The sequence below is a fragment of the Amphiprion ocellaris genome, chromosome 18 (assembly GCF_022539595.1).
Source record: "Amphiprion ocellaris isolate individual 3 ecotype Okinawa chromosome 18, ASM2253959v1, whole genome shotgun sequence".
In the NCBI taxonomy this organism is placed as follows: domain Eukaryota; kingdom Metazoa; phylum Chordata; class Actinopteri; family Pomacentridae; genus Amphiprion; species Amphiprion ocellaris.
This window is the reverse complement of record NC_072783.1, coordinates 33352129-33365733: the sequence shown is the minus strand read 5'-3', so window position 1 is coordinate 33365733 and position 13605 is coordinate 33352129. Positions and strand designations below refer to the sequence as shown.

General features: G+C 38.6%; 1 protein-coding gene across 3 annotated transcripts in view; it reads left to right on the top strand.

Annotated features, from left to right (window-relative positions):
- cyth1b (cytohesin 1b) overlaps positions 1 to 13605 on the top strand; it is a 36958-nt gene that overhangs the window by 11394 nt on the left and 11959 nt on the right. For 2 of the 3 annotated variants that reach the window (XM_023292263.3, XM_023292262.3), the window contains exon 2: positions 6056 to 6138. In XM_023292263.3, the coding sequence (XP_023148031.1) occupies positions 6056 to 6138 (83 nt within the window). Of the gene's footprint in view, positions 1 to 828; positions 1057 to 6055; positions 6139 to 13605 lie in introns of those variants that run through there. The other variant, XM_035958158.2, reaches the window with a different exon arrangement.

Here is a 13605-nt window from a genome sequence, read left to right as displayed (position 1 = left end):
CTGTCAAGTAGTAAAAGCAGAAGCACTACTTGTACAGGTGCAGTTTCAAAGCTGTTTTCTACTCCTCGGCCTGACTGCTACCTTATTTTTAAACAGATAGTTTTACTAGTGGTAGTTCATTTATCCGTTCTATTTAAATGACTTTTCCACCCTCAGAAAGCAGCTCACGTTGTCAGAGACTTCACCACTTTCTCCCTCCGTGACATAAGGATGTTTTTTGGCATGTGTCGGGGCACATGTTGTTCTCATCTGATTTTCTTGTGCTGTCTGTTTTCACCTTCTCACTTGTTGGACTTTTGAGCCTTAAGGCAGTGCGAATGCAACCAGGGAGGAGGATTATATCACAGTTTGAGCTAGTTATCCTCGGGTCAGGAAACACAAACGGACAATTATCGCCTTGTTAACACTGAAATGGACATTAAAACTCTTAACCTCAGAGTACTGATGTCTTTGTCTTCGCCCTGAGTCCTTGGTCATGCTCTCATCTGTGACCAAACACGTGACGAGCAGAAAAAGAAGGCTGATTTGCTTCTTCCAGAACACAGAGTTGCTGTTCAGTAGTTTTATGTTTGTTGTATTTTGCCGTGGAGGTGAAGTGAGTCAACTCCTCATTTCTTTACCATACATTGTTTTGAAGACGATGCTAAGCTGCAGCTCCGTCCCGGCCTCGCCTTCCCTCTCGGACACCGGTGTCCACGTGGGGGAGCCTGTGTTTGATGCTGGTAGATGGAGGGAGGAGTCAAGATGGACAGAAGGGGGGAGGAGAGATGAGAGTTCAAGGGTTTCCCCCTCCTCACCAACACACTCGTCCTCATCTAGCTGCAGGCCTGCTGGACTGAGGATTAGAGGGCAGGGAGGCTGGACTGGAGGACCACAGGGTTGGGATTGGGATTGGAAAGCTCGGGCAAGGCTGGTCTATTTCTGTACTGCTGGAAACACCAGGCTGGACTGCAAGAAAAAGGGCTGGAATTGGTGACTAAGCTGCATCAGACCTTGTAGGAATATTCTGAGCTGAAGTGGTTGCACTGGGACCTCAGCAGACAGAAGCTTTCTCTGGTATGAACCTCAGGATTATGACATAATGTGTAGGCGTGTTGTCATAACTTCTGCATTTATTTTTTTTTTGCAGAAATTATCTGAATGTGTGTGTGTGTGTGTGTGTGTGTGTGTGTGTGTGTGTGTGTGTGTCTGTCTGTCTGTCTGTCTGTCTGTCTGTCTGTCTGTCTGTCTGTCTGTCTGTCTGTCTGTCTGTCTGTCTGTCTGTCTGTCTGTGTGTGTGTGTGTGTGTGTGTGTGTGTGTGTGTGTGTGTGTGTGTGTGTGTGTGTGTGTGTGTGTGTGTGTGTGTGTGTGTGTGTGTGTGTGTGTGTGTGTGTGTGTGTGTGTGTGTGTGTGTTGTCACATCTTCTTGAGAAATCTCATGAGAGCGGGAAACCGAGGAAGAACACACGGTAGCTGCAGACTGATTAATGTGGTTTGTTGTTTCAGCGCATCTTCAGGAGGAAGTGATGTGTAGTTTATAAAGCAGATAGTAGAAATGTGAAAGAGAGGAGCTTTGGGCCTGAGTTTGTTGGTTGTCCTGAGCAGTTGGTCATCAGCAGCAGGGCTATGGCAAGGTGTCCCATTACTTGGCATCACAAACACACACTTGACGACCTCGAGAATATGCGAAGCAGCTGGCTGACGATGCATGTTGTTATTTATGTCAGAATGTGTGTGTTTTTGTGTTTAAAGAAAGAGGATGAAATGACAGTGTTTCATAAGCTGGCGTAAATACCTGTTCTTATTTCCTCTGTTAACGGCAGGACAGAGAGAGGAAGTGAGCGTAAAATGCCAGTTTCACTGCCTGTCTGCTCACAATAGTGCGTTATTCTTGTCCTCAAGTTTATAATAAGAGCTGCTCCGGCCTACTTAAACCTTTCTCTGTGGGTACGGGGTATGTGGGTGTGTAATGAACCAGTGCATCGCTGTCTGTGTGTTTGCAGTATGTAAATTATATCAGTATCCGAGGCGCCAATACACCTCAGACTTGTATGAATTTGCCTTGCAGAGTCAGACATGTGTCCAGGTCCTGAGAAAGCCTTTTAAAGAGCTTGACAAGAAATTTATACTTAAATATTTTCAAAATTCAGCTTTTCCAGCTTCTCAAAGGATTCGCAAGATTTCAGTAATGATAAACTGACTACATTTATATTTTATTATCTGACAGAGCAACAGTTTTGTCAGGATGAGCTGCTTTTTATTATATTTTGTGCTGTTCATTTATAATAATCTGTAGGTTTATCAATAATCATTACTCCTGCTTATTGGATCACAACATAGTATGTCACTTTAAAGGTACAGTAGCTTGTAAACTCTGTAAACTATGTAAATCTGGTTTAAAGATCTGTGAAAAGCTGATAAGTGGACTTTAAAGTTTCCAAAGTTAACCTTCACACTGGAGTCTTTTTTCTTTCATTCAGAGTCTAAACGGATGACGATGTTAAGGCTCTTTTTGTCTGGGATTTTTTCTGATCATGCAGGTTATGTCAGGGTCCAGATGCTAAAATTATCCGAGCATGTTATGTGTTTTAAAGTCTTGACTGGTCTCACATTGTTTCCCCAGAGGCTGACGCTGAGTAATTTGGTCATGATGGCGACGTGAAATGAACGGTTTACTTGAGTTCCTCTGCAGGAATCCTCTAATGAAGCTGACAAACAGCAGCAGCACAGCTTTATTTGTCCTCCGTGGCTGCTTGTTACTCAGCACAATTTGTGCCTTTTCTTCCCCTTTTCGCTAGTTTGCATATTTTAAAAAACAGAATCTGTTGCAGAGACTTTATTATGGGGCACCCAGAAGAGGAAGAGCAGTTTTATTTGACAGTGCAGAGGTGTGATGTTTGAAATATGCAGATCACTACAGTGCTGCATTCCCTGTCTTATTACAGGAATTCTGTCTCATTTTTCTTTTCTTGAGAAAAACCACAGGTCTGCACTTCCCTCCTTATCCCACCTTATCGTTCCTCTGCAGATACTATGCATGTGTGTGTGGGCACATGAACTTCTGTTCTATCAAAGTACACACTTGGCCAGTTCTGGGTGTGTTTTATCGAAGTGGTGGACAGCAACACAGTCAGCTCGACATGCAGAGTAACATATCAGGTCTAATGTGACATTTAAAGAGCAAATTGGCGACATCAATGAATTCATGTATGATGAAATGTAACATTTAGTGTAGTTTTAGTAGCTGTAGGATGCACTGGAAGCAGCTGGGATCAATTATGATACGTCTTCTCTAACACAAATTGACGCTACGTTTTACAGTTCCCGACTAATTTACAAGTTTACGAACATAAAAGAAAACTTTGACGATCTCTGACCGTTGCTGTCGCTGGTGCCAGTACCAGACGTTCCCTTTGTCGTTTGTTTTATTAAGTCTAGGGGTTTTTTTAAATGTCGAATCAATATTGCGCATCTTGTCTCCATAACAAACCCTTCAGTTAATACTTGGGATAAACTTTATCAAAAGCAGCAGTAATGTTTAAGGCCACGGGGGCTAGAAACGTTTGGAAGAACTCTTCGTTTCCACCACAGAAACCAGGGTGGGAATTATTTTGCCTGCCAGAAAGTTGCAGTGCTTTCTGGTTTAGGAAGTTTGGGAGCTGCTTTCTGTGTTGATGATTTCTGATTCATTGAGCACTTGCAGCATTTTATTTTAGTGAAAAATCTATAGCTGCTGTGTGCTTCGACGTGTGTGAAAATAACAACAGCCATATGGAATTACTTCCCTATCTTTAATCAAGTGTGTTGTTTCAATTCAAGAGCATTATTTCTCCATTTCATGTGCTATTCTCAAACTCCTCTTTCTCTAATAGTCCCTGCTCCAAACTGTTTGTCTGCACTCTGATATGCCTCCACTGCTCATTATATGTACTTCATTCGCTGTCTTTTAGGGCTTTTGGAGTTAGTACATACACCAGTGTCTGTATTTTTGCTATAGTAGTTACGCATCTTATTAGCCCCGTAGCACATTGACTTCCTGTCGCTTCGCTAGAGGAGAAAATTAGGTCAATTAGTTGTTTTTTTTTTTACAGCGTCCCTTAAGGGTGGTTGCTGTTTAACCATGTCCAGCATGGCTCAGCCAAATGAAGGACCTCAATTAAGGCTTTTGTTTGAATGGTGCTATCGCTTTCATCAGATTTAATTAGGAAGGGCATAGACCATGGTCTGGATTAAAGATAGAAAAGTAACCCATACAGCTGTCATTTTATTAGAGGACTAATTCACCCAGTCTTTCCAGGTCAACCAACAATCTGACCTTTTAGTTCTCTGAAAAAAAAAAAAATCCTTGGACTAAACATTTTAGTGTGTTAAGAGGACCGCGAATGTTCAGTATGGACATTATTTCATGGCTAAACATCCATTAGTTGATAAGACATTTCATTTAAAACCACAAATAATAGCTTCAAAAGAAAAGATCAACACAGTTATAAGGACCAATCATCTGGGAATCATAAGTGCTTCTAAAAAGTTTGTGCCAGTCAGTTATGGAGTCACAGGAGTGCCAAAATAAAAGATATATCTGTTAAAAAAATAAGGAAATAAATGTGTAAATATGAATAGGAATAAATAAATCTGTTAAAAATAAGGAAATAAATGTGTAAATATGAATAGGAATGAATAAATCTGTTAAAAATAGGGAAATAAATATGTAAATATAAAGAGGAATAAATAAAAAACAACTCTGTTAAAAATAAGGGAAATAAATGTGTAAATATAAAGAGGAATAAATAAAAGATAAATACGATTTTTAAAAAGTGCAAATGTAAAGAGGAATAAAAAATAAATCTGTTAAAAAATAAGGAAATATGTAAATATAAAGAGCGATAAATAAAAATATGGAAATATAAAGGTAAATTTTGTCTTTGCTTTTTCCTTTGTGTTATATTTTATTCCCTTTTTAGATTTATTTATTGATTCTTTTATTTATTCCTCTTTGTATTTACACGTTTATTTGCTTTTTTAAAATTTATTATTGCACTCCTGTGACTCCATAGTGAGTTCCGTAGATGCTGCGATTTAAATTGTGGCCTGAAGATCTATTCCTAGACCTCTTCCACTTTTGTGGCTATTTTTAACACTGCAGTCTTTTGTTATTTTGTAACTTATATTCAATTTTCATTTGTGTAACTCCCATCTGGACAGTATCTGTTTATTCTCAACTTCATCTCAGTTTAAACTCACAATACTGTAATCATTTTAATAACAGAAAATACTTATTTTTCTGTTTATCCTAAAATAATTCAATCTTAATAAAGTATATTAGTTATCAGGTGGACTAAGCGTATGCTTTTATTATTACTATTATACAGAAAATCAACATTGGTTGTTTGTGTACTGCTGTATCGTGGGTGAACTCTGCTTTTTTATTTTGCGTGCACTGCAGTGGATGTGTATAAATTATAAAGTCAGTACTGAAACAGTTGCAACACTTAGTTAACGGCACATTTCACTGTGATTAAAGCACTCAGTCAGTTTCATTAAATCAGCACCAGCCGTGTTGTTGTTGTTTTAATTCATTGTTCTGTGCAGAGGAGTTCAGTCTCTCAGTCTCCGACACCTACAGGTTTTCTGTCATTAAGTCGACACTGTTAGCAGGAAAACAGACATTTCTGCTAATTTATGTGACTAAAAACGTGGCTCGGAATCTGAAAGCATGTTTGATTTGTACAAAACAAGTCTGTTAACATTTTGCAGAGCCTAATTATTTAGTGCAGTTTCAGAACTGTTGTGTTTTATTATTTCTATGTTGTTGAATTATTAGTATTATAGCTGAAAGTCATATTTCAGCTTGTTTGAAATCAAAAAGGTTTGATTTCATCCTCCAGTTCAGGTCGGGATGCTGGGGGATAATTTGACGGATCAGATTGTGTTGCCATAGTGACCCAAAGCAGTGGCACTCTCAGGTCTCTTTTGCTTTTTGTGTGCTTGTGTATATACAGTATTTGTATTGTGTGCGTGAGCAAAAGAGAATATTTGATTATTATATCTGAGTGCTTTGTGTTCTCGTGTCCTCAGTGTCTGATGACCTCAGTCCAGAAGAGCAACAGGAGCTGGAGAGCATCCGCCGGCGAAAAGAAGAGCTACTGCTGGACATACAAGTAAGAACACAAACGCTGTGTCATCTTAAACTTTAGACTAAATCCAAGACTTAATCTGGGGCCTAATGCATGAAACTGTGTAGAGTCATGACTAAAACACGGTCATGGAGCTTTCTTCATCCAGAGAACATCTCGGATGGAATCGATTTGACGTGGGAAAAGAAACAGATCTGCACATTATTTCTAGAATAACTGAGTCATCCACTAAGATCTAATACATGCTAGTCTTATTAGCCTTTATGAATGATAAGCCAACATAAAGAACTACTATTTGCCGCATATTAAATAGTTTTAACCTCATTATTGCATACTGAAAAGATTACATAACAGATTTGGTACCAGCGTGTAGCTGCACTTATTCGTATCATTTCTGGAAATAGAGCTATAACCAGTCATGATCCCAGCACAAGAACTATTGAGGAAAATAACGCAGACCAGTTAGCGTCCTGTTTTTACATGATCTACCACGTTGGTTGCTGCGCTGTGATACGCATACTGATTTCACAAAGTTTACACCTGACTTTCTGGCCGTCTCTTGTAAGAAAATGCAGCCACACTGATGATTTTCTTTGACGTGATGCCGGTTAATGTGAGCTGACTCGGAGTAAACATTCAGAACAGGGGGTCCTCGATTTAAGTCACAGTTCTGTTCCTACGGTGTGACATAAGTTGATTTTCGCCGTAAGTCGGAACTCTGGTGAAAATGTAAACAAAGTCGTTCCGTGCATCACGATATGCATCAGTTTACGTATTTATACAACTACAATCATTAGTTCACACTGAAACACAACTCGGTAGGAAAATACCGGCGAAAATGTAAACTGTAAGTCTGACTGACGCTGGGAGCCATAATGAAGTTAACGAATGTAGCATGATCCAATGCGGCGGCAAATATAAACAAAGCCATCTGATAGCACCGCGTGACGACTGTACATACAGTATTCATCCACTGTGCTCACCGTGTGACGACGTATTCATCCGCTCCACTCGCCAACTAGTTCCATTAAACCAGTTAGGACGTAATGACAAAACGTCGTACGATAAACGAGGACCGGCCCGTAGACCTAACGGTGAAACAACGTAAGTTGAGGACCTCCTGTAATCATTTAGATCAGTTATACCTAACAGTATCTATTAAGTTGGATGAAATCAAAGTTGTGAAAACATGGGGGTTTCCACAGGTAGTCTGTTCATCCTGTTACCAACAATAATAAATTAATCTTCTCTTTTTGAAAGTACCACCAGAGATTTGGTCAGATTAAAACATATCGACCAACTAGTCCTCCGACCTGGAGACTGCAGCTCTACTGTTTACACATGAAGCAGAAATATCCATTAGTTTTGTTCTGTATCTTTTTGGTAAATCTCAATAATGGTGGAATCTGGGGCATGTCCATGAGCCCAGTTAACCATAAATTAATGCTAATATGCAATAAATCACTTGTTGGTGTGTTGAAACTTGCATCCACTCAAACAGTCTGTAGATCTATAGCAGAGCTGTGGATATTTAAAGTCCTTGTTTCATTAATTTATCTCATACGTCTGTCAACCAGCATTTGGGGTGATATCTCGATCATCAATATAAAACACTGCAAGGATTATCAATGATTAATTTATGCTACAAAAATCCTCTGTAGACTACAAAAATAAAACACAAACAGGAAAACTGGCAAAAACTTAAAGTGTTTTACTTGTGGTTTTATCTTCCATCTATCTTCAGTCGCCTCCTTATTATATTATGGAAGCACATTGTCTTTACAAAATAGAAAATAATTACCGATTAGGGTCTTTTTTTCTTGATTATGAATATAAGTGGGGTTTTTTGGTGTTGTTTTGGGACATTTCACATTAAGCCTTTACTTGTCTGGACCGATGTGAACTTTTACAAGAAAGGGGACGTATAGTGATGCAGTGGCAGCAACCTGAGCCCCATTTTTAGCTTGTATTTGTTCACATTTTGGGAAATTAAGTACTAAATTAGGTAAATTAGCTAATAACGTTTCCCTAACATAGACAGTAAACACCAAATATCCTCCTGTATGCCCAATGTATAAAGAAACTCTTCTAAATGTGATTTTATGGAAGACATTCCACATAAATACACAACCAAGTAAAAAGAACACAAAGTTAAATAAGACATTATAGCTGTAAGAAATTTAAGTGTAATTTTCGCTGCTTTCTTCAACATATTTTCTTCTAAACTCAGGAATCTGTACCGATGTGTCTATTGAGGATGTTCATATGGCTGACGACAACAATGTGATTTATCTGTCAGCACTAATGTACTGACAGCAATCCCTGACATCCTAAATGTGTTGATTCTCTGACATGTTCAGTTCCTGCCCAGGTAGTCATTCATAGATCATCTCATAGTTATAAAATAGTTTCCACCTCATCGTGTTTTTGCCTGATCTGGAGTCTCACCACATGTTCTTCTGCATAAATACCGGTTCATGTTCTTTTATCTTGTTTCCTGTCTTGGACAACATGTTTTCTGAACGGAGCAGCCATAAAAAGAGGAGTTTGTTTTTGTCTTCGTTGTGAACCTTGCGGTTGTCTGCACTCTGTAACGTTTTATTTTTTAGTCTGTTCAATTTATGTCCAGCCAGAAAGGAGCAGGAATTACACAGGCTGGTTTGTTTTCCCCTCTTTGTTTGAACACCACATGGTAATTGTCTCCGGTCTCCGTGTCCTTGAGTACAGTTGGACGTTCGTGTCTAGACCAGTGTGCCTGGGGAGGTGTGTGGATGTGTGTTTGGAGGGTTGGGGGTATCAGGGTATGACCACCGGAGCGTTACTGTACACATTCAAGACAGATGATCCTCTTTGTGTGGGGGTTGGACCTTTAATTTATATATATATATGTGTGTGTGTGTGTGTCTCTCCTCTCTAGCTCTTTCTGCCTGGAGGGACAAGTTAACCCCTGCTTCAGTTCCTCATACAACCTTAAATAAATGAGCAGGACTCCCTGTGTCAGCTCTGCTCTTTAGTTGGGTATATTTGTTTCTGCAGTATGGAGAACAGAGCTGGCCTTATATTCAGGATATAAATTCAGGATAAAGGAATTCTCAAACCCAATAGAAGGCCAAAGTTAGGCCTCTTTTATGATATTTTTCATGGTTTGTTGGAACAAAAAGGAGTTTCTATTTATTTATTTGTGTACTGGCAGCAAATATCATCGTCTGTTATATGGTGGAGTTCAGGGAAGTTGAAACCACTAATGTGATTGGAGGTAAACTGTCATTTTTTTCAAGCAAATATCTTCAAAAATGTCCCTGCCTTCAGCTTATTTGTGAGGATTTGATGTTTTTCTTTCTCTTATGTGACAATAAACTGGAGAAACTTGATGACATCTGCACAGGCTTTAGAAACTTGTTGTTGGCATTTTGTTTGCTTTTTATATTTCTACATTTATAGGCCAGGCACATAAACAATATTCAAGAAAACACAGAAATAATTTGCCTTTATTCTGTCAGTATTTTTGTATTTAAGTGGCTAACTTGCCTGACTATTAGGGCTGAAAAAAACAATCATTTAACAACATTAAACACTAAAATTTAATTCTCATATTTGAAAATTTGTAACCACAATATATTTTTCATGTTTGCTTTGTACATGCCTTTTAAATTAAGTTATTATTAAAACTACTGTTGACTGGGTTTTTGTCAAACATCTAATTAATCGCTTGACTAATTTCATTTCCTGTGTGACCAGTTACATTTAAATAGACTGGTAATTGTCCAGTAATGAATCTGACTTCACTGGAAAGATGTAAGAGTTGATTCTGCCTTATAGTATTTTTAATAGTGTTACCTGGAAAGTATTTTATGAACTTTTAAATGAGTCTGACAAAATACAGGAATACAACTCCTGTGGGGAAATGTTGAAAACAAAATGTAGTTTTTGGTCCCTAATTTGCAAATTTACCTGCCAGTCAGGATCAAATCAGATATCATTAAAAAATAATCATTTGAGTTGGGCTCCAATAGCAGCTTTAGTTTAGGCACCAGTGTCAAGTTGCTAATAAGACCTTTTTGAATCTTTCATTCATGATGTCACTAAGATTTTTCTTTACTTCTTTCTGACTAAACAAGTCTGACTAATCGAACCTTTAACATTCAAAAGCGTAATATATACACATGTAATTCATCAGAGTCAAAGAAGTGACTTCAAAATGCAAAGTTTGATGGAAGATCCTCCTACAAGAAAATAACAGAATATGTAGCACTTTTTTTCCAACTTGATCTAATAATGCCGATGTTTGTCGGTGTTTGGCCCTGTTCCAAGCGTTTTATTATGCCTAATATCACTTCCATGGAGACGCCATCAGAAGAGTCTGACTCACGCTGGGAGCCATAATGAAGAGCAAAAAGTTAGTGAATGTAGCACAATCCAAGGTGGAGTAGAACCAGAGAATGGAAACAAAGCCGTCTGATAGCACCGTATTCATCTGCTCCACTCGCCAACTAGTTCCACGTAACCAGTTCTGATGTAACAACAAAACACTGTAGGTCGAGGACGTCGTAAATTGAGAACCAGCCCATGACCAGTTTTGACGTAACAACCAAACGCCATAAGTCGAGGATGTCATAAGCCGAGGAACCCACGTGTGACAGTTTTTGCTTGTGCTACTTACACACAGCTGTCCGGTGAGAATCAAACAGCAGTGAGATAAAAATAATACATATGTTTAAACTACCTGGACAGATTTAGAATGATTTGATAAGCTAATCCAAGACAGAGTTTAGATTTAATAAAATGACTTTGAACCTGTCCACATGGCTCAGTCAACGAGGTGCGCAGCAACGACGCACAAAGCAATACACAAAGACCGAGACGCCGTGAAAACTGATGGATAGAGTTCATCACCGAGGTCGACTCATTCAGCGTTTCTCCCCCTCAGACCCCCACCTCGCGTTGCCCTTGGGGGTTGATGGGTAATGAGCCGTGAAATATTCCAGTAATGGAGACAGAGGACGCTGTTAGTTTGTACTGGGGGGGTGGTTGCCATGGAAACGCACATGGAGGAATCTTATTTACCTTTTCGGCTAGGGCAGCGCAGCCTTGTTTTCACACACATGCCCTCGCTCACACAGAGCTGTTCACGATTGTAGCTCTAATCTGAGACCTCATCTACCAGCAGCTCTGTCCCGTTATTAACTCAGTCCATCAGCATCTTCAAACACCCAGTAGAAAAAAAGGAGCTGGTTAGGGGGGTCCAGGCCTGAAAAACTGTCCTTTAAAAATCAAATGTGGCGTCATCTGTCACATTCTAATGCCCAACCTCATCATATACATGAATCACATGTTTTGTTGTATATTTTAATGCGTTTATCCACCTGATGGTGAATTAAAGGAGAATTATTCTTCTCAACCCCCACAGTCTATAAATAGCTGTTAATATTTAAAGCTACTCCTACACATGAACTTATCTAATTAAGAACCATTAGGCCCTCATTATTAGTTTTTATCTATTTATTGACACCTTCACTGTAAAGTTTATGAAGACATGCCACAAAGATAGTTAATGTTTTGTTTTGGTAGAAGCATACAGGAAAGTTTTCTTCTTTTATTCCTTTTCAACACTGAGTCATGGGCAGTTTGGCTTTTTTGACAATAATTCACAGAAAAAAAAACTAAATATATACTAAAATACCGACTGGAAGTGAGTGAAAACCTGCAATCACTTATATTTTTGACTAATTCACATTATTTCATAGAAATGAAAGGGAAAGTCTTTTTTTTTTTTTTTTTTTTGGTAAAACGATTCAATGTTGAAAAGCAATAAAAGGGGAAAACGTCCAGTGGGTGCGAATACTTTCTATAGGCACTCTTATTTATTGAAAATTAAAAAGATTATTTTTAGGAGGAACATGTTTTAGTCCCATGTGTTAATTTGAAATCGATTAGAAAATCGACCAAAATATCAAAACGTGTGAATCCCTTGACTCCAATTGCTCAAATCTACTAAATCAGCTCAACTTCGGTTCATATTTTGCTGTATAAAGCACAGTGGAAATATAAATAATTCATGCCTTTGTCCATTCCTCAAACCCACAAACATCTGTATAGTACATCTGGAAAATGCTTTATCAAGTAGCTGCCAGCCATATATATAGAAGTAGCTTCTCTAGTGAAGTTTTCATGGTTTGGGCAATCAGTTCAGCTTTTATTGATCAGTTTTTTGGCTAGTATTTGTGCACTAGTGTACACGAACTTTTATACACATCACCTTTGTCGATCATCATTGCATTTAAGAGGAGGCTAGTGACGAACAACTTGTCAGTCAAAACAGTTGTATTAGAATCAAAAATGTAAATGCTAACGTCGACAGCTGGACTTAAACGAGCAGTCGGCTTATGGAAAGCTCCGGTCCTTTATCTTTTCTGGGCTCAGAGTTTCTCCATCTGCTTCCCTCCTCTGTTCTTTTCTCCATAAGCTAAGCCAGTCGAAGTCTTAGATCCTGCATGTTCCCGTCTCCACACCAGTGTAACGCTCTAACAGGCCTGGGGTCGGAGGGTGGGCTGGATGAATCTGGATCAGCTCTGGGTGAGGGGAGGGTGGTGGGCTCTGACCCCAGAACAGGTGCTCCAGTTCCCAGAGAGGATTTTTTGCACAGAGCAGCTGTTCAAGGAAACTCCTGCCCAGAGACAGAATGAGTCTGACCGAGGGAGAGGGAATCATGTCTGGAGCTGTAGAGGCTCTAGATCAGGGGAGTCCAACATGCGGCCCGTGGGCCAAAAGCGGTCCTCCAGAGGGTCAGATCCGGCCCTCAAAGTGTAAAAATCCCAGAGAAGACATTAACTGCAGATTGTAAATTAGTAAAACTATAAATTTAAAATCATTTCTAGACCATGACAAGTTGTTTGGATCATAAAGTAAAATACTAGATTGTCTATTGTTCTTTTGTCGTTTTGTGTCTCATTTTTGTAATATTTTGTCTTGTTGTTGTTGTTTTTTATCTTTTTTGTCCAACTTTCGTCATTTGTTTCACATTTTTGTCATTTAGTTTCTCGTTTTTGGCGTTTTGTGTCTTAGTTTTGTCATTTTGTGTTTTGCTTTATTCATTGTTTTGTGCATTGATTTTGTGAGTTTTTTGTTTTGTGTTAGTCTATTTTTTTTGTCATTTTGTATCTGTTTTTTGTCGTTTGTCTCATTTTTTTGTCATTTTGTTTCTCGTTTTTGCCGTTTTGTGTCTTGTTTTTTTCATTTTGTGTCTAATTTTTGAAATATTTTGTCTTGTTTTTGTAGTTTTTTGTAATTTTTTTTGTCCAACTTTTGTTGTTTGTTTCACGTTTTTGTCACTTTGTTTCCCAGTTTTGTTGTCGTGTCTTATTTTTGTCATTTTGTGTCTAATTTTTGTGATATTTTGTCTTGTTTTTTTGCCTTTTTTTTGTCCAACTTTTGTCGTTTTGTTTCCTTTTTGTCTCGCCTGTGTTTTATGTCTTATTTTTGTCATTTTGTGTT